This window comes from Rhea americana, unplaced genomic scaffold (genome assembly GCF_003343005.1).
Source record: "Rhea americana isolate MKP2758 unplaced genomic scaffold, rheAme1 scaffold_173, whole genome shotgun sequence".
NCBI lineage: Eukaryota > Metazoa > Chordata > Aves > Rheiformes > Rheidae > Rhea > Rhea americana.
Window position 1 is genome coordinate 1,278,334 of NW_028185850.1, and position 26,368 is coordinate 1,304,701.

The 26,368-nt window shown below is 37.1% G+C and overlaps 1 protein-coding gene across 4 annotated transcripts in view; it reads left to right on the top strand.

Moving 5' to 3' along the window:
- BIRC6 (baculoviral IAP repeat containing 6) overlaps nt 1–26,368 on the top strand; it is a 193,391-nt gene that overhangs the window by 18,183 nt on the left and 148,840 nt on the right. For all 4 annotated transcript variants that reach the window (XM_085301178.1, XM_085301180.1, XM_085301179.1 and 1 more), the window contains exons 3-12: nt 455–592; nt 988–1,181; nt 3,099–3,210; nt 4,537–4,619; nt 5,772–5,994; nt 6,103–6,263; nt 8,413–8,471; nt 9,778–11,172; nt 21,772–21,921; nt 24,087–24,312. In XM_085301178.1, coding sequence (XP_085157304.1) covers nt 455–592; nt 988–1,181; nt 3,099–3,210; nt 4,537–4,619; nt 5,772–5,994; nt 6,103–6,263; nt 8,413–8,471; nt 9,778–11,172; nt 21,772–21,921; nt 24,087–24,312 — 2,741 coding nt within the window. The remainder of the gene's footprint in view (nt 1–454; nt 593–987; nt 1,182–3,098; nt 3,211–4,536; nt 4,620–5,771; nt 5,995–6,102; nt 6,264–8,412; nt 8,472–9,777; nt 11,173–21,771; nt 21,922–24,086; nt 24,313–26,368) is intronic.

Genomic DNA, 26,368 nt, shown 5'->3' on the forward strand with positions numbered 1-26,368 from the left:
AAAAAAGTGGATAAAATTGTTCAGAAAAATGTCAAGACTTGTGGGCCTTGCTCTTGCTCTCACTTCTGTCCCTGAAGCTGAATAAAACCTTCYGAAGGGAACTGAGTTGTAGATGTGATTCCTTTTTTCTTGGCTTTAATATATGTCATGTTTTAATTGTTTGTATTGCTGTCTTGGTTAACACTTGATAGTGTTTTACCTGAGGGAATTTGCAATAACTACCGACTTTGTTGCAACAGTTTGTCCATTGAGTGGACTACAAAGTAAAATTTGGAATGGCTTGCTCAAATTGTCTATTTATTTATTTATTTATTTTACTAGGAATTATCCTCATATAATGCATGATAAGTTAGGGCAAGCCAAATTACATTTCCCAGAATAATAAAACAGGTATAATTCTCATGTGTGGCTCTCTAGCCTGGACAATAACTTTTGYTGTGTGTCTGTATTTTAGGCTCAGCAGCTGCTATCTGCTTGTGTAGAAAAAGTAGATGTTTCTAGCACAGAGGGCTATGACTTATTCATCACGCAACTGAAGGATGGTTTAAAAAATACCTCACATGAAACAGCAGCAAATCATAAAGTTGCAAAGGTGAGAATCTGTCTCCCTCCTATGTAACATGGATTCTCAGGTCTGGTTTGTTTGACCACCATTGTGGGAGCATGCAACATGCTTGATGTAGTGTGGTAGATTTCATTTGAAGAGGATGAAGGGTGATACGTGATCGTTAGTTCTTATGTGTGATGTTTCGCCTGTTAAGCAAGAAACTAATAGGGTCTCCAGCTAAAAATTTGAAGTTACTAGCTTTCCTTGCATTATATTCATGTTGCTTTTGTGTCCACTCTTGTATTAAATCTTAAATTCATTCAGATGTAGAGAGAGTGAAACATATGTATTTGTTTTGCTTTTGACACCTTTGTGAGCTATTTGTCGTTTATATGTTACAATTTTTGAATAAAAACTGGATACTTTTCTTCTTAATTTAGTGGGCAACGGTTACGTTTCACCTTCCTCATCATGTTTTGAAGTCTGTCGCCAGTGCCATTGTAAATGAACTCAAGAAGATAAATCAAAATATTGCTGCCTTACCTGTAGCATCCTCTGTGATGGATAGGTTATCTTACCTCTTACCCAGCGCGCGACCTGAACTTGGTGTGGGACCTGGTCGATCTGTGGACAGGTATATTAAGACAAAATAAGTGATGAATTTGATCCATTAGTTGGATCAGAGTAAGCTCTTAGATGACTTTGATTTGTCTGCCMAAGAAAAGATAGAGTTAGTTCTATTATGTATTTTTTTTGTTCTTACCTGTATGACTAGTTTAACTGGTTAGCACACAGTGTACTTTAAATATTAGTAAGTTTAGAGAAATTTTTGGTTGCCCAAGGACTACCATGTCTGGATTTTAACTTTAGTGCCAGTCAGATTGAATTGCCTTTGTTCTTATTCCTAAGCAGGCTTTCAGAAAGGTAACAACTGCAGCCCTGAACTTGCATTCCTAAGTAGTATTTTGACATTGGGATGTGGTGTTTACCCAGATTTTACTCTTCATAATGTTAGGTTATGCTTATATTTGAACAGTTAACTTGGAAATGGCTAGCTSTGGTCCAGAGTTACAGGCAGTATTCAAGCTAGCACTGTAAACCTCACTGAAAGTGTAACATTAAGCCATTCAGAAATTGCATAGGTTTAAGAGCTTGTTCAGACCTCTTTTGAATGCAAAGCGAGCATGTATCTCATCCACCAAAGGTGGGGCATACACACTATGCTACATCATACAATCAATTCCTTGTTCTTTGTAATAGAATTGTTATGTCCATGCTTCCTCTTTTAGAGGACACAGTTTATGAACTTGTTACCTTTGCAGCATATAAACACTGCTTCTGAATTTTCTAATTAGAAAATTTTACCTCATCAGCTATTGTTTGATCTCTTTCTGATCTGAGGGGTGATTTGTAAGTAGGCAAGTTTAACCCATTATCTAAATATTCATAAGCCAAGACTAGTTAGAACATTGATAAATCTTCTAAAGCTGTAAATTAATGCTTTGAAAGTTTTTATATGAATATTATTTTGCAAGACTATTCATTTTTTACTGCTCAATTTAATAAAATTTATTGCATCCCTGTACCTCCAGGTTTAACTGTATCTACCACATTACTTTTATGATGAGTTCTCTGAGGCCTATCTGTTAGGATAGTATGATGTCAAATTAAGATGACCCTTAAGTGGGTGCTGCAAGGATAGTTTACTACTTTGGGAAACATTTAATATAATCGTTCTTTTACAAGAGTGACACCATTCAAGAGTGTCTTTAAGGGGAAGAAACAAGAAAAGAGACACTCCTCCATCTAGCAGCACCAGTTCTTCTAGGTGTATGCTCCTTTCCATGAAGAATTGTGGGATGATACTGGAGTGCTTTTGTCAAAGTTATTTTTTTTTTTAAAAAAAAAAAAAAGCTGATAGTTGTTTCTTACACTCTTTCAGATGAGGAACGTGCACTGAAAATTAACAGTGAAAGCTGGAAAAGAGAGGAGCTTCTTTTCTTTGTAGCTGTTGAATTTACAGATTTTTTTTTTTAATTTAATAGCTAACAATTTTTAAATATTATAGCATGCAATGAATGCCAAATGGTAGGGGGTTTGTACAATTATTTGGTTAAGCCTAGAATACCAGTTTGGGGGTATTTCAAAATATGAATATTTGTATCTATTCACTTAATAAACCCAAAATTCTGCAGTAGTTGTCATATTGGTGAAAACTCTGTGGCAGCTCCATTGGGCTAACTCTGCATCTTACCTAAATGCAGAGTAGCTTTGGCTATCTGATGGTTTTTTTGAAGTCAGAGCAAAAAGGCTACATGGAAATTTATTTTGTTAATTGTTCTTGCTTTCAAAGGTTGTTGGTTTGTATTGCTTTTGGTCTTCTGCTGAGGATATATTTTAGGCAACTGAGTGAGAGAACTTTGTTACTTTTCTATAGTTTTTAATAACTCTAAATATAAGTTATAGCTACCTATCTGCCTCATTTCTAATAACCAATAAATCAGTAAAAGTATCTCAGAAGTAGTTTATTTTNTTTTTTTTACTTTTCTAGGTCTTTGATGTATAGTGAAGCTAACAGACGGGAGACATTCACCTCATGGCCTCATGTGGGTTATAGGTGGGCACAGCCAGATCCTATGGCTCAAGCTGGGTTCTATCACCAGGTAAAAGGTTTAGTTATATTTACTTCCTTGACAAGAACTTTAAAAATAAAATAAAAGAGAAAGAAAAACAAAAGTCTTCATGGACCCCTATACAGATGTAGAAACTGCAATGAACAAGTTTGTTGAGAGCTCTTTTCCAAAGTTTCTTTTCTTTTCTTATTTTTTTCTGTACCTTAAAGTTACTACTTTGTTGTTCGGAGCACAGCACAGAAAACGTGAGAAACGTGCATATAAAACAAGTATGCAAATTGATCTGGATTAAACAACAAAGATGAACTTGTTTGTTATACAGCCTCTCTTTTTCTCCTCACTACATTATTGAGCAAATATCCTTATTTTTAGACAAGTTTTCTGCAAATAAAGCAGAAAAAGCACTAAGCCTGATGTCAGTGTTTTTATAAYTATACTTTCCTAGTGAGACTTAAAGAAAAATGTTGTGTTACAGACAGCAGGCCTAGATTATATTACTAAATTATTGGGCTTAATGACTTATACAGCTTCAACTTTTTTTCTCCAATATGCTTGCCTATTTCCATTTTTTTGTTATTTTTACTATATGATAATTTTTTAATTACTATATGGATTTACATAATGAAGGCTAAGTAGTATATATTATTTGATGTCAATATTATCTGCCTCATGAAATCAACTGCAAAGCCTGCTAGGTGCTGGTGGATAATGTTTTTGGATAATTTCTCAAGGGTTCTAGAAAACTGCTTGTTCAGGAAGAAAGATGCAGGGAATTAATATGTTAGAATTGAATCTGCATATTTCCAAGTATGTCTCATTCACTTGAAAGGTGATAATGAAAACTCTTAAGAGAAGTGGAAAATTCCATTCTTCTCCTTTGTTGCTTCACCTAGTAACAACTGTTCTTTGCAGAGGAGTGAAGTGATGTACGTTGCTTTATATTCTGGCAGATTGAAGGCGTAATAGGAAATGTTTGTTTAAGTTGTGTTTTTACAAGTCTGCAGATGTACAGATAAATTTTGCTGAGGTTGTACATTTTTGGAACCTTGTGGGCCTGTTCTAAAGAAAAAAAATTTTAGCAGTGATGCTGTTCACTTGAGTTCTACTCTATTTGTGTGTGGCTTTTATCCGGTGGCTGGCAAAGGTTCTCTGGATTCTACAACTCTTCTGTAGTATGGATGGTGTGTCTATTTCTTATGTGAAATACTGCCACTTCAGTCTGTAATTTTTGACATTGTATACATGTGATGTAGTGTTTTGCAATGCCACTAGAGTAAGAAGAGGACTTAATCAGCCAGTTAATGTGTTTCATATTGCATGCTATATAAATTTTAAGTATTTCTTCTTATGTTATAGCCTGCTTCATCAGGAGATGACAGAGCCATGTGCTTTACCTGTAGTGTGTGTTTGGTATGCTGGGAGCCTACAGATGAACCTTGGTAAGTTTAATTATATTTGAAGTAGACTTAGTTTTATGCTAATGAGGTTAGAAAACTTGAAGTACAAAGGTCAACATATCTGGCCAGAATTTCTGGTGAATTTAGGGAGTGTCAGTGATAAGAATGGATTTCAAAAATGATTCCGTAGGACAAATAGCAAAGTAATTCCCTGCACTGTGTCAAACTTATACATAATACTAAAACCAGGAAGTTATAGGTAGCTTTATTTCTTAATTCTAATTTGGTATTTTGTTTCATTTCTTTTCAGACAAAAATGACAGCTAACATTTCTTTGCAAAGATCTGTACTCAATCTTCTGTATGCATGTGACAATAGATGATAAATTCTTAAAGTATGGTAGCCATGCAGTTCATATGTGCCCTTTATATAAAGTTGCAAGATTTGTTACTAGTTTCCAGAGCCAATTAAAACTGTGCAGATTGACAGAAATGCAGTCTAATTTCTAGTTTTTGTCTTGATTATTTTGTAATTTATATCATTATTTGATCAGTTCAGGCTCCTGACTAGCAGGACACTTTTCTCTGGAATATTATCCTCATAGTCCTTGTTTCCTCCTTGTACTTATTAGTTTCCAGACATTTTGTAGCAGTATAATTACTCCTTGCCATGTCTGTCTTCCGTATATATTGAGATCAAAAGGTCTTTTTCATGCTTATTGGTCAATCTGTCATTTAGGACTGTCTTTCATTTTGATTTTTGCATGTATGAATGAATACTGAAAGACTAGACACCATTTCCTCTTAATAAGCCTACTTAATGATTTCTCATAACATCAGAATTCTTCTAATATACGTTCTGCAGAATGTAATCTGCTTGCTTTTCTTCATGAGGACATGATGGGCTACAACTCTTTTATGGTTAATTTTTATGACTATCTTAAGAACTTTGTGTGCAGATCCTTTTGTATGATTGTGAATATCCATTAAATGGTCAAAGGCTTTAATACAATCTGCTATTGAGAAATAGCTGTGGAAATAGGGTTAGTAGCTTCCTCATTCTTGTATGGTTAACCATAATACAGTTCAAGCAGTTTGGTTTCAGCTTTGTTTCAAGCACTGAGTTTGTGTATGATATATAYGCTCATCACAGTAAGAAATCAATGTGTGATATGTTTGTTTTTAATATGAAAAGGTCTGAACATGAGAGACATTCCCCAAACTGCCCATTTGTCAAGGGTGAGCACACTCAGAATGTACCTCTTTCAGTCACACTGGCAACAAGTCCAGCACAATTTCCCTGCACAGATGGCACTGACAGAATAGCCTGCTTTGGATCTGGAAGTTGCCCTCATTTCCTAGCTGCTGCAACAAAACGAGGAAAGATCTGTATATGGGATGTTTCCAAACTTATGAAGGTATACAATATACACAACTGTTTTTCATTAACTAATTACTTTTGATGAGGCATATCTCGATTTAAATCAAGGGTCACTTCTGTTTTTTTCCAATTACTATGTTTTTAGGTCCACTTAAAATTTGAGATCAATGCATATGATCCAGCTATTGTGCAGCAGCTTATGTTATCAGGAGAACAGAGCTCAGGGGTTGACTCAAGGAGACCAACACTAGCATGGCTGGAAGATTCATCTAGCTGCTCAGATATACCAAAATTAGAAGGAGACAGGTATGCTAACCTTCAACATCAGAAAATGTAAAATGTTGCTGTGTAGGTGGTAAATGTCATTTAGTTAAGTCATGCTTTGTAGAACATAAGATTAAGATTATTATACTTTTCACAGATAAGAGAATAATTTTTTTTAAGTGCTGAATCGTGTTCAGATAMAAAGGAATAAAAAGGCTGCATAAGTTGTCCTTAAAGCCAGCTTTGTATTACTCTTGCWGTTTCAGTCTTTATCCTCCAGTAACAGAGAGATGCCGAATCTTATTGCTACCCCGTGCTGATATTCCAGGAAACGCCATTTACATATGAGAGGCAGAGAAAATAATGAGGAATGCAAGTTTGAGAACAGCATTTCATTTTAGTTATGGATTATGCATTTTGGGCTTTGGAAGTATAGGCCACTGAAGTAGAGTATGTGGATGTGCTAGGAATTTTTATTTATTTGTATCTTTAACTCATCCATACAGATGTTAAGGGACTAGACAGCTCTATCACAAGCTTTTTAAAAAGTTAGATGGTACACTGATGCTTAGAAAGTGTCGTGTGAGAAAACACGTTATTGATGGATATCTGTATACACACAAAATCAATATACTTTCATTTGCGCTTGTTACCCTGTATTACTGGGAACTCCTTCCTCATATCACTAAAATTCACACAGGTGAGTGAATCCTTTTTTTGAAAGCTCAAGACAAAAGGTGTTGAGGAGTCTTGCTAGTTTTCTCAATGTTTTTTCGTTTAACTTCAACATCACAGGAAGCGACAGTTCTGCTACCTGCACAGGTATCAGCTTGTTTTTAAGCTTGCTGTGGTTCCTACAGAACTGCAGAGCAAATAAGAAGCTTACTCTTTTGAGGAATGTGTAGGAAACTAGGCAACACCTGAGCATAGGGCCTAGCAGCTGCTCATTGCCAGCAGCTGCTGGGGTCTGAACTCTTAAAGCAGCTTTAGTGCTATAAGCCACTTGAAAGTTAAAGAATTAAGCCAGTATAAAGAGGTGATTGAAGGATAGTATAATGGTACTGCTCAGGAGTAAGCATCTTCCACTTCACTTTGTTTGTATGAAATTCATTATCTCTGTCATTAAAAATGATACTGAAATTTCAAGGGAAAGTTGGATGAGAGCGGAAGTATTGAAATGTCACTGTGTTGTAGTGAAATGAAAGTTGATCAGGTTTGATCCAAAATAGACTTTTCCTTGGGCCTGAGAGAGAAGTATCCAATTTGTTGAACTATGGCATCTGACTTGCTGCTATGCTTTAGTATACCTGACGCTGCAGAGGCCCTGCTGGTCTTTCTGTTTGTAAAGATCCTGTAATAGGAATTTTTCTTCTCTTTAGGAAAGCCAGATGTGTAAAAGCTTCATATATTCTTAGAACTACTGATGAAATGTTGCGGAGATCTGAATCAAAAATGTGCAAACGTGTGGCAGTTTCCACACCAAANAAGCCAATTGTATACGCAGAAGGGCATACTCCTTTTTAAGAGCTGCTTTAATAGAATCTGCTTCTATGAGAACATGACTCATCTAATAATATTTTTAAAGGTGACAAAATGTTTGTGGATTGCCTCTTTAAGGAGGAGCTCAGAGGAAGTCAAAATATGTTCAGGTACTTTGAGCCAAGGAATGGTTGCTGATAAAAACAATTGTTGGTAGCTGCTGTGCTGTGAAAGGAAGATACTACATATGACCAGACCAGGACTGCTCTGAGCCATGGCAGTTTCCATACCGGCTGCAGATTTACTTTGATAGAGTCAAAGACCACTCTACCTTTCAGAGAATATTTTGATGAACTTTGAAGATGGGGGCATTGGTTTTTAGGCTGAAGGGTTTTTTGATTGTTATTTTGCTTTTTGGTTTTTTGAAACAGTTCTGAGAACTGGCTTTCATTTTCGTTCAATTTATGTCTGATAGTAGAATATGTATGATAGTAGAATGAAGCAAATGGAAAGCTGCTCTACTGCCTCAATGACTGAGGGAAAAAAAATCAGTGTTGTCTGTGATCAGTTGACCAGTGGGTATGCAGTTCTGACTAAAAGAAATGCTGGTGTTATAATTCACAATTTATTTTTTAATACAGTAATTTTTAAAATTTAATTAATAAAAAGGTAGCTACAGTGTACCTGGTCTCATTTGTGKTTTTTTTTCCAGTGATGATCTATTGGAGGATTCAGACAGTGAAGAGCATTCCAGATCAGAATCTGTGACAGGTAGGTTATATCTGATTCATATATCAATTTACAGGTCAGGAGGGAAATTATTCATCTCAGATTCTCAGACTCTTAAATAAAAGGTTCTGCCAGAAACAAAGGATATTACATTCATTGTGTTGGAAACTAAATTTTGACCTGGGAGGTCTACGTTCCTGTAATTAAGTCATTGTTTGGTGGGGATTAGCTACAGGGGAAAAAAAATACTAAGATAACTACATCAGTTATCTTGCTGTAAATAAAACATATAAACCAAGTTGAAGTAACTTAGTTAGGACAGGAACAAACTGCAACTGTACAAAACTCTTGAAATTCTGGGAACTGCCAGAAAGAGTTCCTGAATCTTGATTGTTTGTTTCTRTATATACACCTTAGAATATTTACTTTTTTCTCTTTTTTCCTGAACAAAATTTTCATGTGGGAGCAGAATAGTGCTGTGAATGGTGTTTTTGTATTGTTTTCTTAGAGGTATACACAGAAATTTTGATGGGAGAAAAGATTATRTGCTTAGTTTATAACTTTGAATGAGGATTAGTGGAGGGGGGAAAACATGCATATGCACAAGGGAATAGACTTGAGATGTGAAAAATTCTTTCARTATAAATTATTGCAAAAATTATACTCTCATTTATGCTTCTGTCTCCTCCTATCCGAGTTTGTGCTGTGCCCTTTGTAATCAATTAAATCTTTGCATTATTTAGTTGAACTCTTTTGATTAGTTTTTGTTATGGCAGTACTGTTCAACTTGATCAGTCATCTCTTCTGTGTTTATTGTGTTGTGTTTCATTGTAGCTTGGAGCTCTTTAAGTTAGGTGGTCTGTTAGATGATGGGGAACTGTCAAGTTTCGGAAGAAAATGGTGTGTTTTACAACTAGAAGTGAAGAATGAATCTGCAGTGTTACAGACTCTTGATGGTACTGGGCTGTTTGGAAGGGGGCAATAATTCAGGACAGAGCATGACTCAGGTTGATTAGCTTAGTTGGCTTTTGGTATGGTGGACTAGCCCAAGTAGAATAATTGTCAGAAAGATAAGATTGTTTACTGGAAGACCTGTTGCAAAGGCTAATGTCCTGTTTTCTTTACTTTCCTTCTTGCTGATAAAATAAGGAGAACCATTAGCTACTGTGGAAGGAATGTTTCTAGGTCTTCTGTTTCATGACTATCAGATCTCAAACATATGGTATGTTTTAATATGATGAATCTGTACAGCAGGCGCTTACTGCTTGATTATGAAAACAAGTCCATAAYGTAAGTAATTTGATTCCTTTTCTGTGCATATACTATGTTAATCTTTTTTATTTTAAAGGGCATACATCACAAAAAGAAACTATGGAAGTCAGCCTTGATATAACAGCTCTCAGCATTCTTCAACAGCCTGAGAAACTTCAATGGGAAATTGTTGCAAATGTCCTGGAAGATACAGTTAAGGATCTGGAAGAACTTGGGGCAAATCCATGTTTGGCCAATTGTAAGAGTGAAAAGATGAAGGAAAAACATCTAGAACAACACAACATTCCCTTTCCTTGTTTATTAGCTGGAGGTCTATTAACATACAAATCACCTGCTACCTCTCCTGTTAGCAGTAACTCTCAGAGATCACTGGATGGCTTAAGCAGGACTCGAGGTGAGAGTGTCTCAGAGCAGGGATCAACTGACAATGAATCCTGCACTAATTCAGAACTGAATTCGCCTCTGGTACGGAGGACTTTACCTGTATTGCTGCTATACAGCATTAAGGAGTCTGATGAAAAAGCAGGAAAGCTCTTTTCACAAATGAACAATATTATGAGTAAAAGTATACATGATGATGGATTCACAGTTCCACAGATCATTGAAATGGAGCTGGACAGTCAGGAACAGTTGCTTTTACAGGATCCCCCTGTGACTTACATTCAGCAGTTTGCAGATGCAGCAGCCAATTTAACTTCTCCAGACTCGGACAAGTGGAGCTCTATGGTTCCCAAACCTGGGACTTTGGTTCAGTGCCTGCGTCTGCCAAAGTTTGCAGAGGAGGAGAACCTGTGTGTTGATTCGATCACTCCTTGTGCAGATGGAGTTCATTTGTTAGTAGGACTGCGGACTTGCCCTGTTGAATCTCTGAGTGCAATAAATCAAGTAGAGGCCTTGAATAATTTAAATAAATTAAACTCAGCACTATGTAATAGAAGAAAGGGTGAAATAGAATCAAGTCTTGCTGTAGTGAATGGCACAAGTATCGATGTAATCCAACATGAGTCACCAGCAGATGTACCAACTCCTTTAATAATTCAACCTGAACAGAGAAGTGTTAGTGGTGGATACCTAGTGCTTTATAAAATGAATTATGCCACTAGAATAGTTACCCTAGAAGAAGAACCAGTAAAAATCCAGCATATCAAAGACCCCCAAGACACAATTACCTCAATGATTTTGCTCCCACCAGATATATTGGATAATCGAGAGGATGACTGTGAGGAGCCTGTGGAGGAAATGCAATTGACTTCTAAAAATGGCAGTGGGAGAGAGAGAAGATCTGAGATCTCTACTCTTGGGCACCTGGTAATAACTACTCAGGGAGGATATGTAAAAATACTAGATCTTTCAAACTTTGAAATTCTGGCCAAAGTGGAGCCACCTAAAAAAGAGGGCACTGAGGAACCAGATATGTTTGTCTCTGTGATATACTGTTCGGGCACAGACAGATTATGTGCTTGCACCAAAGGTAAGACTTTTCTTTAAAAACTTTTAAAGTGCTTTATCTGATGGTATTTGAGTTATGTTATAGCATGAGTTTCAAAATAGAAATAGATAAATTCCATCAAGTTTATTTACAATTTACTTCTGCTCTAGAGAATATGGGCTCTGTTAATTCCTCATCTTAAATGTAGATTTTAGTCTCTAAAACGAGAACAGCTCTTAGATGTGTCCAGTGTACTGGTAAATCTGTTCTGGTAATGTTACAGAATTAACAACAGAATACAGAATAAACAAACAAACAAAAAATTCTTGTATGTAATTATTCCTGTATTCGATATCTGCTTCACAGAAATGCCTCCTGTATGTAACTGGAGTTATTCAGAAGGGTAGGGAGGAAAATGCTTTTATCTTATTCCAGTGATCACTTTTGAGACCTGTACCTTGTTTCACATAGGCCTGCTGATTCTGCTTAGGCTTTTCTGCAATTGGGATTAATCTTTCTTGACTGTGAGAGCCAGACCATCCAAGTAGAATTGTCAAATCTTTTTTAAAAATAGACAGAGGATGTTCTGGGGGTGACACTTTGATGGATAGCTCAAGTCCAGGTGACTGGTACTTTGTAGGAGAAAATGCCCCCTCCATAGTCCTGCCTCCTTGTGTCACATCAGTGTAGAGCTTATGGCTCTGGCTGTTGTCCAGCTCTGAATTCTTTGATGAGCCAATGTCTTAGCTAGTTCCCCTGCACTTTATTGCAGCTGTGGTGGAAATGGTCTCTGTGAGGGTGAGCTGGTTCACACATTTCGGAGAAACTCCCATCCCTGCCATGTTGAACTTCATTATCTTTTCTCTCTCTCTTTTTAGAAAAATGTAAAAGGACACTTTTTTTTTTCATGGTTACATCATGTTAAAGACATAGTTCTGTGAGCAGCCGTTACACTCAGATGTGACTTGTGTTATTTCTTAAAGATAAGCTATAACTTATTGGTTTGTTTGTTTGTTTGTTTTTTAAAAAAGCATGTCTATTAAGGGCCCTGTCTTTATCACTTACCTACCATGAGTTTTAGCAGCATTTTTTATCTTGGATGAAAACATTGAATATTAATAGCTAGTATTGGTATTTGCAGATTCTGAATATAAACAACTGGATTTACTACATTGTTCTTTTTTTTTTTGAGAACTATGTTTGAAGAAATGTCAGCTAAACTGTTTCTGCTTTAATCATCTTTCTTTTCCTGTTTAAAATGGAACTTTTTTTGTGTCATGCTATCAGGTTAAATGCCTGTGGAAACTGCTAATATATCACATCTATGCCATCATGTTTTTACCTATACTTTGCTGACTGAACTTTATTTTTTTTTTAAAAAAAGCATTTTATCTGTAGAAACCTACTAGTCATTGTATCTTTTATGATATCTATTCCATCTTTCTTGGGTGTGTATTCTGGTTTAAGATTAATGACAAGTTAAAGCGCTTGTTGTGCACGGTACTTTCCAGTATTTGCATATATAATTATGTTTTTTTTAGGGTTTGGTATTATCTAAACCTGTTGAAGACCTTGAGTGTAAAGCTATGTGAGTCTGCTGATTTGGGAGCATTTATTCTCTGAGTGTAGGAGTGTTTGTGTCTACTGCCTAGATAATCACCACCTCTGTTACTGACTGTTACTTTATCTTCCTCACAGTAGACAAACAAATTGTTCTGCTTTGTTAGTGTTTTTTCTCTCTGACAATGTTATTGTATCCGTTTAATAATTTCTAAATAGCTTTACTGTGACTTCTTTTGTTCTTACTGCATTTAAGATAGCTAAGATTTTATTTTTCTTTAGTCCTGTTAAGCCACAGGCATCCCTCTGCCCTCAGGTTTCCCATTTCAAGGTACTACCATGATGACTCTTCATTTTGTACTGATTGATAACTCTTGGCTTTTATTATGTATACCACATCACTATTTAGAACTTGTTTTTTTTGTTCTGCCATGAAACTTGAATGCAAAATCAGTTATTTACATTGTTTAAATGTCTTTAGCTTTCAATTTCAGTATTCTTTTTTTGACAACTTTTTGATCAGTTCTGCTGGGTAATTTTTCTCACTCTTAAGAGATGTCTAAAGCAGTCATAAATACTCAGGGACCAACCTCTGAGAAGTCTAGATCTCAGAGTTTGATACTAGTTGAGTCCCTAGCCTAGAGTCCTAACTCTTTATGCCAAAATTTGAATCCCAGAATTGCAGAATGGTTGAGGTTGGAAGGTATCACTGGAGATCATCTAGTCTAACCCTCCTGGTCAAGCAGAGTCACCTAGAGCAGGTTGTCCAGTTGGCTTTTGAATATCTCCAGAGARATATTCACTCCACAACCTCTGTGGCCAACCTGTTCCAGTGCTGTGTCCGTCTCACAGTAAAGATGTTCTTCCTTCTGTTCAGACAGACCTGCCTGTGTTTCAGTTTGTGCCCTTGTCCTATTGCTGGGTACCACAGAGAAGAGTCTGGCCCCTCTTGATACCTTCCATTCAGATATTTATACCCATTGGTAAACTCCCCTCTCAGACTTCTCTTCTACATGAACAGTCACAGCKCTCTCAGCTTTTTTTCRTCTGAGAAATGCTCCAGTCCCTTRATCATCTTAGTAGCCCTTCGCTGAACTTRTTCCAGTAGCTCCATGTCTCTCTTACATTGGAGAGCCGAGAACTGGACCCAGTACTCCAGATGTGGCCCCAGCAGGGGTGAGTAGAGGCAGAGGATCAGCTCCCTTGACCTGCTGGCAACATTCTTCCTAATTCAGCTCAGGAAACAATTGACCTTCTTGACCACAAGGGCACATTGGTGGCTCATGGTCAGCTTGTCCAGTAGGACTCCTAGGTCCTTCTCCACAGAGCTGAAGCTTTTTAAAGAATGACTCTTCTCTTAATTTCTTATAAATAGCTACACAGTCTAGAATTGAAGGAATACTAAAGGGAAAAGTAATCTAAAAACCTTGCCTTGTATCACAGCAACTTTTTTTTTTTTTTTTTTTTTTTTTTTTGAGAACTTTCTGTATGTTTGACTATCTTGATACAGGAAGAGATTTTGATTAGTTTTTGTTAAATCATAAAAATCCTTTAAACTTCCTACTGTAAATGGGTCAAGCTACTTGCTTATCTGCCAGGTGGATAGAGAATTTATTTTTCTTAAATCCATTTTTGGGGGTTTCTTCCAATATCAAGAGTTCATGGTCTTTGCTTCTCTACATTTACTACCCTGTATGAGATGCTGCCTGCAGTCTGACAGGGATAGAAAGCTGAACCTTGAGAGGGGGAGGAAACATGTTGAAGGTAGAATGCTGAAGTATTAAATGTCAGTCATTCTAACAAGTAGATTTTAGTGCAGTAACATAGATTCCAAAACTTTTACTTTACTGTATTTTTACTTACAGACCCTGGAAATGCTTGGAAGAGCAGTGGCATAGTACTTGACTGTTTAGTTTTTCAGATATTAAGATTGGGCAAAGAAATGCTTTTAACACCTGCAAGTTCTGACATATAGAATATCATTTTTTTTCCTGCTGCTTCTGCTTTGACATGTAATTTCATTGGTAGATTATGTAATTTTTCCTGTAGTTGCCCTTAAGATATAGCTGAAAGAAAAAACCTCTGAATAGTGTTTCGTTTTTTGGCTTGTGGGTTTATTTGTTTGGGKTTTTTTTGTGTGTTTTTATTAGAGGATGTTTCGTAGACTTATATTTCAGACACCCTGTGCTTAAATCTTTGTGGCTTAGGAATAATTAATTATTCGTACCCCACTTCAAAGCAGAAGTAGTTGACCTTTGAGGGAAGCAAGTGTGTAAGTATACTCTTAGTTCCAATTCTGTCAAGCGAAAAATAGTAGGCTTTAATCACTTTGAGTTTTACTGTCTTTTTCGCCRCTGGTTAAGGGAGAAAGGCTAATTAATGCCCATATTGTTAGTGGTTTGTATGTATTGTTGCACAAGGGTTTTAAAATGTTTTGTCTTGCGTAATTAATACAAGATGCAGCTTAAATTCTGCTTTTGTAACATCTAAAATAACTGAATCTTCTATTAGCTGTCAGCCTATTGCATAGTTTTCTATTGTCCTTGAATATGTTCACAGGTGGGGTGCAGTCAGGATGATATTTGAATACTAATATGAAGTATTTAAGATATGGACCAGATATAATGTGGCTTGAATACGTAATTTTCCAGAACTACAGATGTCGCTACATTCTTTGGAGTCCAATTTTCATCTAATACTTTTTGTTTGTTTTTTTAATTTGCAGTTCTTTAAAAATTATTTAAAAGGAGACCTTCCCCAGAGTATATATTCTACCGTTTTCTGGTGTGTTACAGACTGTTCTTTAGTTTCACTGCCTAGCTTAGTATTTGCCTTTATTCAGGCAATTTTGTAAAACTTACCTTTAGAATATGAATGGAAGAGGAACTTATCTGAACTGTGTCTTTTTCATTTAAAATACAAGTGTAAATCTGTAGTTGCATTTTTATTACCAGTTTTGAAAATTGTGCTTACTTGTATTTCTTTCTATGAATATCTTAAAATATCATTTAAATTTTCAATTACTTATTTGTCACCACTATCACTCTTTTCCCTTGACAAGGTAGTAGTGTTGGCATCCAAAGGYCTCCTGAAGTGTTGCAAAGTAAGAAAATGAGGTGTCAGTTCACACCACACACTTAAATGAGCCAACAARTGGAAATGTTCAGGGCTAAAGCAGCTGCTTTTTCACCCAAACTGTCTGATTTGGTATATGGATGAGTAGGTGTTGTAGGTCTGTGAGATCTGTTTGAGTGCATAATACCGTTTCTTGGATGGATCTTGGATGGTGCTCACCTGAAACAGTTCTTTCACAAATCTTGGGTTTTTTTTGAAGGTCTCTGTCTAGCGAGGGTCAAGTCCTAGTGAAAATGCTATTATTGTTTTGCTTTACATCTAAGAAAACTCTTGACAGAGAGTTAATCTTTTTTAAGTCATTTTGGTTTAATTATTCTTTGGAATCATAGAATCAGTAAGGTTGGAAGGGACCTCTGGAGATCATCTAGTCCAACCTCCCTGCTCAAGCAGGGTCACCTAGAGCATGTTAGACAGGGTTGCATCCAGGCGGGCCTTGAAGATCTCCAGAGAAGGAGACTCCACAGCCTCTCTGGGCAACCTGTTCCAGGGCTCCGTCACTCTCACAGGGAAGAAATKCCCCCTCACGGTCAAGCGGAACCTCCTGTGCATTAATTTCTGCCCATTGCCTCTTGTCTCGTCACATGGGACAACTGAAAATAGTTTGTCCCYGTCCCCYWGACACCSTCCCTTCAGGTACTTAYACACATTGATAAGATCCCCYCTCMGKYTTCTCTTCCCCAGGCTAAACAGGCCCAGCTCTCGCAGCCGCTCCTCATAGGGCAGGTGCTCCAGCCCTCTGATCATCCTCATAGCCCTATGCTGGACTCTCTCCAGTAGCTCCATGTCTCTCCTGTAGTGGGCAGCCCAGAACTGGACACAGTATTCGAGATGAGGCCTCCCCAGGGCTGAGGAGAGGGGCAGGATCACCTCCCTCGAACTGCTGGCAACACTCTTCCCAGGGCAGCCCAGGATATCATTGACCTTCTTGACCACAAGGGCACATTGCTGGCTCATGGTCAACTTGTCATCCACCAGCACTCCCAGGGCCTGCTCTGCAGAGCTGCTCTCCAGAAGGTCATGCCCCAGCTTGTACTGGTGCCTAGGGTTATTATTCCCTAGGTGCAGCACTCTTCACTTGCCCTTGTTGAACCTCAGGAGGTTCCTCTCTGCGCAGCTCTCCAGCCTGTCCAGGTCTCTSTGAATGGCAGCACAGCCCTCAGGTATGTCAGCYACTCCTCCCAGCTTGGTATCATCAGCAAACTTGCTGAGGAGGCACTCYGTCCCCTCATCCAGGTCACTGATGAAAAAGTTCAACTGGGCCCCAGTACTGTGCCCTGGGGGACACCGCTAGCCACAGGCCTCCAACTGGACTCCATGCCACTGATGACGACCCTCTGAGCTCTGCCTTTCAGCCAGTTCTCAATCCACCTCACTGTCCACTCATCTAACCCACACTTCCTGAGTTTATCTAGGAGGATGTTATGGGAGACAGTGTCAAAAGCCTTGCTGAAGTCAAGGTACACAACATCCACTGCTCTCCCCTCATCTACCCAGCCAGCCATTCCATCATAGAAGGCTATTAGATTGGTGAAGCATGATTTCCCCTTGGTGAATCCATGCTGGCTACTCCTGATCACCTTCTTTGCCTCCATATGTCTAGAGATGACATCCAGAATGAGCTGTTCCATCACCCTTCCAGGGATGGAGGTGAGGCTGACTGGCCTATAGTTGCCTGGGTCCTCCTTCTTGCCCTTTCTGAAGACTGGAGTGACACTGGCTTTCTTCTAGTCCTCAGGCACCTCTCCAGTTCTCCAGGACCTTTCAAAAATATTGGAGAGTGGCTTGGCAACAACATCCGCCAGCTCCCTCAGTGCCCGTGTGTGCATCCCATCYGGGCSCATGGATTTGTGGATGTCTAGCCTGCCCAGAAGGTCTCTAATCCTATCCTCCTCAACCAAAGGAAAGTCTTCCATTCTCTGGACTTTCTCCCTCACATGCAGGCTGCAGGAGTCATGAGGGCTGCCCTTTAGCAGTGAAGACTGAAGCAAAGAAGGCATTCAGTAAATCTGCCCTCTCTGTATCCCTTGTCACCAGGGCCCCCACCCCATTCAGTAGCGGGCCCACATTTTCCCTAGTCCTCCTCTTGCTGCTGATGTATTTGAAGAAGATGTAGTAAGGAGGTAGTAAGACTTAGTTTGAGGAAGAAAAAACCCGCAAAAGTAACTGGTTTTATACTTGTTTTCTTCATAGGAGAGAAACTTTACTACCTTTGTATTTCAGCAGTTCTCTTTTCTACCTATATTGCTCTGAAGCCTCCAGGCAAAAATTCCCTGTGAAGTTCCGTAGTGAGTTTCTTGCGCATTGTGATTGATGGGTCAGATCAGATCTGTTCTTTTGCCTATTGTCCATAGCTCAGAGTTGGAGGCTGGAAAAGATGGAAAAAACACAAACATAATTCTTCTGTCATGTAAATTTTTATTTTTTACCAGTTGGCTTATATTTTGATTTAAAAGCATTGTTTCCTTTGTGCCCGTTTTGTGATTTTTGAATGTTCATTCTTATAATGCCTTGTTCCCCTCCTAAATTCTTGTCTCTAGTGCTCCAGTATAACAAGAGTGTTTTACCAGTCGCTCCTATGTGTGGGGAAAGTATCAGTAGAGTAGTGGGTTTTTTTTCAGACTGGAGCAGGATTTTGTCAAAAATGTATATGCCAGTACTTCTTGTCACAAGCCTGACAGGGCTGGATGGCACTGTCACCCATTTGAGAATGGCTTCCCCCAAATTTCTCTCTCAATTATAACAGATTACTTGCTTTTGCATTGTAGATTAGTGTATTTAATACACCTTATATCTTTCCTGTTCTCTATTTGTTTATATATCTTATTTGTCCCTTCCTTGTTATTAGCCTTTATTTTCTGCTTTTGTCATATTTATCTGTCATATTTGAAGTTCGGGAGTCAATAAAGTGTTTCAGTTTTCTTCCTTCATAGGTGGTATGGGCTAATCATGGTAGGGAGGGTTTGAATTTTTTTGCCACGCCAAAATTAGTCTTGGAATTGATCCTAAAACGTCATCTTCAAGTCAAGATCAATTATACTTATCCTTTCTGAAAGACATACAGATTAATATGTTTTTGAAGATTTTCAGCATGGGAGACTTAACAGCCTACTCATGAAATTTCTTGTAATGCACACAATCCTTGCAATGATCTTTTTTTTTTCTTTCCCCTCCTAATGTCTAACCTGAATCATCTTTGCTGATTTGAGTCATTGCATTGTTCTATCCTTTGTGCATGTGGTAAAGATTGCTACAAAAAAAGAAACAAAGAAACAGCTTTCTGTATATTTATATAGTGCTATATAGTGCTCCAGCTATTTATTTTCTTAAGCTAAATATCCTGAATTCCTTTAAACTTTCTTCAGGTCTTAAAGAAAAAGAAACAGTTGCTCTCACAAAATACCTTCTCAAGTTAGTTATACGTGTCTTGATGAGATACCCTAAATTGGGCACAGTTATCCAACAGATGTCTTTGAATAGAAGAGAAAAATTCCTTACTAACCCTGCAGGCTGTATAGACCACTTGTGCATATATACAGTAGGATGTTTGCACTTCTAAGCAGGAAATTGAATCAGGTTTATCTTCAGGCTYGCAAGAGGCTCTTCTACGGAACTGCTGGCCAGCTGATTTTTCTTCATCCTGTAATAGTGCAGTTAATTATTTCTAGCTAGGCAGAGTAGCTTTCACTTGTCCCTGTTGAATTGCATTCTATTTTTTCATAGCTCAGGATGGAATTTTACTGCTTAAATCCCCCAGGATAGTATAAATTTGGTTGGAGTGATGCTTTTGGAAAACTTTCTGAAGGAATTTTTTCAAGTGTTTTATATTAACATATTCAGAACTAACCCTTTTTTCTACAAACCAGCAGTGAGACAGAGGAAGGACTGTATGTTATTTGTGGATAGTTTTCTATGGTATGACTTAGTTTTCTTAATTCCTTTATTCCAGTGTTGTTCAACCACATCCTTAGGTGACTTGCTGTTGACAGTTGTTAAACTCCAGATTCCTTCTGGAGTKTAGAAAATGTTCAGGATATTGAATGTTTCACTCAACTGGCTTTGACTGCAGTGACCTAGTCTATAAAGTGTTGTGTATTTTGTGCCAGTACTGTTTTGCTGCAGCTGATCACCGTTTTGCTAAAAGGAAGCTTGGGATTTATTTAGATGGATTTATGATTCATTTGCTCTGTTTGTATAACTCATCAGATTCTTGGATCCAAGGATTCAATCTCCAAGCAACTTACTGATTTTAAATACAATTCAGAATTAAATTACCGCTATTCTGAATGTGTTATTTTAACATCGTATACAGATATATGCTCATTATTCTCCTATGTGATCACTGAGTATGCAAGTGTGAGCTTACATATCTTCCTCTTAGTAGTGCAAAAGAAGCATTTATGTTTTTTTGTCAGGAAGTGAAGTCTTCAGGTAAACTAGCTAACTTAGTGTTCACTATCTGGATAGAACTAGAAAGTACCGGACATACCAGTAATAACGCAAAGCAAGGATGACAAATCAGCCACAGATTTTTCCTGGCACTGCCTTATCAGAAGCTGTGGTAAAAAGCATGCATCATGCAAAGGTCATCTTCTGTGAGAAGATACTCTGCGAGAACAAATGCTTCTTTTAGTGGCACAGAAGTGGAGCCCACCTGCAGGGTTTGGAAAAGTGTACCAAAGCACGTAGACAGATCGTTTCACAGGCTAATACTGTATTTCTGAAGTTCATGATAAAATTTTCTGCAGAACTTTTTTTTTTTTTTTTTTTTTTTTTTTTTTTTTTTTTTTTTTTTTTGAAGCTTAGCACAGAAATCCCATTAGAAAAATGCTGGAGTCTATCAGGAACTCAAGGATTACAACTCTCTCTTCCTCTTGTATTACGGGTAAAACAGGAAGGCAGATTTTTTGTTTGTTCCCGTTAATTAGCAGTGTACTCTGCACTGCAGTAACAGAAGCTTATCTTGAGGACCAAATGATCARTCCCGAAGTGTTTTCTTTCTTTTAGTGAGGTAAGGCCTCACTAAAGACCTTGGCCTATCTTTGCGAGGTTTTGCAGCCTTTCTTCTGCACTGGGGTGAAAACATGACAGGTGGTGAAAGCAGTATATTGAACTTCCATTTTATTAAGCGTACTTGCTCCTTTTCTGGAACTGGAGATTCTCCAGTTTGGATCAGGTAGATTGTTCTGCTCTTTCAGCAGTAACCAGAACAGGAAATAAATGGAGGTTTGGCTTCTTACCAAATGAGACTGTCAAGGTTTGTGTTTCCTATCATGTCCCAAATTCTTTGTTTAATAAGATTGCTCCTTTGCAAGCTACTGATCTCAGCAGAGTTCATTTATAATTATTATTTACTAGAAATACTTTTTTTACGCCAACCTTTGGATCTATTGCTAGTGTATCTGCTGATTATGCATCTGTTTTGGATTTTCATTAAATGTATCCTGTTGAGTTTGTTTCTAATACTTGGATAACTTGCTAAGCAAAATTTTTCTTCAGATTAGTCAGGTAGTAAAGGGCATTCAATAATCAACTTTCAGAAAAGCTACAGGAAACTTTCCCTAGGACTCCCCCCGCCCCAGTAAGTAGCTGATAATGACACAGTAGAAGACCATTTTTTTGGTAATTTGGATTATGTAAAGTGTCATAGTGGCTATAATTTAGGCTTTATATTGGGGTTTGTTTGGTTAATTACTTACTCCACTGCCCCTCCTAACATTTTCTTTTTTCCTTTTATACCATTCACAAACAGAGTTAGCGTTTTTATAGTTCTCAGATTTGTATTCTTCCTGAAAAAAGTGAAGCAAGGCAAAGTGACAGCTCATATATAATCTTACCTGTTACAGGTCTTACATAATTACTGTTTTAATGTGGAAGCCTATCTGGTGAGTTCAGTTTAACTATATGCCTGTCTGAACTTGCTTCTTTTATTGTCTGTGGTGAATTTAGGTGGAGAACTTCATTTCCTTCAGATTGGAGGAACTTGCGATGACATAGATGAAGCTGATATCCTTGTAGATGGATCCCTTTCCAAAGGTGTTGAACAGTCATCAGAAGGCACCAAGCCCTTATCTAATCCTTCTAGTCCAGGCATTACAGGTAAATTGTACATGTTTAAATATACCTAACTATAAGCWTCTTTTTTACTTTTAAAATTTGCATAATAAAGTTATTTTTGAATTATATAATAATATGTAGGTTTTTGTTTTTATAGCTCTAATTTGAGTTTGGTAGTTCTGTGGTCATCACTCGTTATGAATGAGCATAATATTTTATCAGTTTCCAAATCTCAAAGTTTTTGTATAACTAGTTGTTTTTCTAATCTCTGCATGTTACTGTAAGTAGGGCTGGCAGGGAAAAAACACGTAATTTTGCAAGAGTTGAGTATTTCTCACAATGCAGATAGGCTTGAGCTCTGTATTTGGAATTAAAATCACATGTTCAATATCTAAAATTATGTTAAAGTTTCATGTAGAAGCTTTACAGCTCTATTTCATAAAATTAATAATTTATTGAATAAAGTATTCAATAAGTATTATTGCAAACAATGGAATTGATGATCTCTATACTTTAAGTAGTACAGTCGCAATTTATAAAATCAAGCTTATATTATGAACTCCTACTGTTTGATTGTAATAGTATTATCTGGGTTGAGCCTTGTTCAAATTCTGCTGTCACTTCCATACCASTTCTCTTCCTGGAAGGCTGTTTGCCCTTGGACAGAAGGGGCTTGCTATTATGACATAAAAATCATGTGATTTTGCAAAAGAAACTGAATCGACTTGACAGTACTGGAAAATTTATTCATTTCTCGGTTTAGGAGATGGMCACATCATTGCACTTCATTACTCTGCTTTGAACTTTTCTCTTTTTGGTGGGAGTGGGCAGAAAAAAGCAGGAAAAAAACAATCTGCTGAAAAATTAAATTGATATGCAGTTTCATCTATAATCTTGGTTCTTATTACAATATTGTCTAGCTCATGAGGGTCATATTTGGAAATGAAAAAAAAGAAATCAGGCATTTGCTGTATTACGAAAAAGTAAATTTCTAAGGCTGTCACTTTGGCACTTTCCTGCCTCCTGGATTGAAAAGCAGAAGTCCGTAGTTGTTGCAATTAGTGTGGATTTTCTCTCTGACTTGGATGGTTCTCCTATGTTGAACCTCTCCACTTTCCTAGGAGAAATACGCGCTTTTTCTCTCCTCAGACTGGAGAATGTAATCTTCTTGTTCTGATTTCAACCATAACTGCCTTGTGAGGCAATTTCTAGGTTCAGACTTAGAAGACGCTTTGTTTTCTTTTTCTGTATTTATGTTGCACACGCACGCGCACTCACGCACACGTGTGTGTGTGTGTTTGTTTTCCTGAGGCAGTGACAGTAGCAGTTAGATAGCAGACTTTCTCCTCATGAAATATCAGTTTCTCTAGAAGGAAAAGCTTTCTCTGAAATGCACTTTTAATTGAAGATGCTCAAAATCTAGAAAATTGACCTTATGTATATCTAATTTTCCCTAAAATCTTCCCTTTTTTTGTGTCTGAGGAAATGTCGTTATTTTTAAAGTTCCTTTGTAATGTGGGTTTGGCTGTTTGTCTCCCTGAGATATTTCATTTTTCAATAATTTTTTGATCAATACCCTGTGAATTTGTATTTTCAGGCTAGCACTTGAATATGAGGACAAGATATTTGAAGCAATTGTCTAGGCTCTGTCTTTTAAGTGTGTTACATAAAACATGTTGTGCTTTTCTGTTTTTCTCTTATCCCTCTTTTAAGCTAAATTGAGAGCCTTCCAAAACATTCTAGTAATCCACCATAAAACAAATTACATCAACGAGCAGGTTATAATACAATGTTTACAASATTTATCACTGTTGTTTAAATTGCATAGTAATTCCATGTGTCTGTTTTCTCAGAATATAAAACTTTCAGTTTTTCTCATCTGAGTCAATGGATGTTCAAAAAAAAAAGTTTTAATCATATTTRTGTTGTCAAAGTAGAGCTAATTTTTTTTTCCTGATGCTACTCAAGACAGAACACTTGAAGCTCTCAGTACTTAGAAAACTTACTACGATTGAGCTTTTTTCGAAGAATACTGCCTTCAAGGACACTTTTTTTCCATTTGGGACTTTTTGTTTGTTTTAAAGAAAATTCATAAAACATGTAGTTAATTTTACTTGCAACAGTTCAGATATATTTCAGAAGGTTTATAGGCTGTTCTGGGGAAAAAAAATCTGTGTAGTAAATGTGCTTTTTCTCTAATTATTCAGGAGTTGATCTGTTAGTGGATCAGGCATTTTCCCTTGAAACRCTGACATCCCTGGTGGAGCTAACCCGTTTTGAGACCTTAACGCCGCGATTTTCAGCCACTGTCCCTCCTTGTTGGGTAGAAGTCCAGCAAGAGCAACARCAAAGGCGTCATCCTCAGCATTTGCACCAGCAGCACCATGGGGATGCGGCTCAGCACACTCGAACTTGGAAGCTACAGACAGACAGGTAAGTAGGATATTGGTATAGGATGGGTTGTGTTTGTTTTGCTTGACTTGTTTGTGTAGCTGGCATAATAATGAATTCCATGAGATTTAATTGTTTTCATATCATGTGTAGATTTAAGAATGTGTACTTTCAAAGATAATAATCTGTATTTGGCAGTTTGCATTATTACTCTTCATGAGATTGCCATAGTTCTTTCAGTGAAGCTTGAAACAAACTGAAAACTTGTTTTGAATTTGTGTACCTTTGCATGCCAAACATTGTCATTTCCTTATATAGTTGGAGAAGCACATTCACCAGAACTTTAGATACCTTTAGACTTTGTATATAGTAATTATGATTCACTTTTCATATGCATAAACAAATTCTTAGTAAACCTTTTATTAAAAAAAAAAAAAAAACAGGCTGTGTGCTTCAGAAGGAGTATAATTTCTTCTCCTTAACCAAATTGTATTATCATTTATTTGAAAACTTGAAAATTATTTGTGGATTTATGGCTGTTTGTATCAAGTAAGATCTTTATGTATGAGATATTTATTTGAGTCAATTCACTGCACTAGTACTAAAATTTAGGCAGTGTTCTTGCTGAAATGAACTGCACTAGTACTGTGCAAGTGTAACTTCTTTTACAGCTGACATGAGAACTTGAAATTCTTCTGGGATCTTAGACTGAAACACTAGTGTTGCAGTCTTCCTAAAGAATTACCTAAAATTGATCTGAAGCAGCTTTGTGTAGTTTTTCTGAAAAAGACTTGGAGAAATACAGGATAGATCTAAATTGTGTACTGTGTTTTTTTTTAGGGAAAGTATGTAATAAGGTACTAAATACCTTTTGGGTCAGGCTGTCGCRTCTATGCTGCTGATCTTTTAGATACTCCTCTCTTACATACCGCTCTGTGCAGTATGCTAATTGAATCTAAATGCCCATTTGGTGGAAACAATTGAATAGGCAAAGGATGCTAGGAGAGGTAGAAAACACACGCATAAAGGTGATGATGTTTGAATGAGTGGAAGCTCACTTGTGCTCGTGGGACATTCCAGATTTGAAACATTCCAGATGGGAAAAGAAGCCTGGAAGTTGCAGGTGTTCCAGTGTTGACCCCTAACCTGAGCTAAGCTTGCCTTAACTAAAATAAATTTAAATACTAAAAGTTAGGCTAAAAGCCTGCAGTGCGTTAGGACCTTTAAAAGCAATCTGTATCTTGTGGTTTTGCATTGTGTAAGTAAAATATTCTATATGGGAAGGAGGTGGTTCCATGTAAAGTAACTTCTAGTTGTAATTATTGATTATCCAGTACATTCAGTAACAGTGGAAAAATAAAAACAAAAAGAAGATAAAAAAATTAAAGTTAAAAGCTGTCTTTTAGCTGTCAAGCTAACTTGAAGGTGACAGAAGGAACACTGGCCTGCAAATATTTGATCTTTAGAGGTAAAGAATTATGGCTGGTGCAAACTAAAATGGTAATGTAAGGAGGTAAAATTAAAAGTCTTGGCTTAATATAGGAAATGCTTAACAGCTGCTAAATGAGCCATTTAAGAAAATATTTAATTTGAAATCCTCTTATTTATAAGGTGGAATGTAAATTCTCGAACTTGAGAGCAAAAYTGACCCTTAATTGAAAGTTCTTTGGGAAGAAACTTCTTGATTTCTGGAGTTTTTTGGTCCCTAAAGTGAAGTTTCTTTTATTTTCTCTTTGAATGTCTTGTACCGACTTCTCTAAAGCTGTGGGATTACATGATTAGATGGATAAATAATGTGATTTGATATAGTAATTATTTTGTTTATCATATAGAAGGAAATAATTCTGTAAATGTATTTCAAGGAATAACATTACAGTACACTTATACTCTTTCCTAGTTTGTTAGTTTAACTGTGACAAAGAAAAGAGAAAAATTAGTCTAGATTACCATTTGAATTATYATCTAAATATCAGTATTTCCTGTTCAGTGGTAATTTAATGGAAATACTGAATCATCTGAATTCTTTTTGAAAAATGCATGAATTCTTACTGTGTTTTGATAGAACAGTGATGTCTGAGTTTGCTCACTCTTTCTCCCA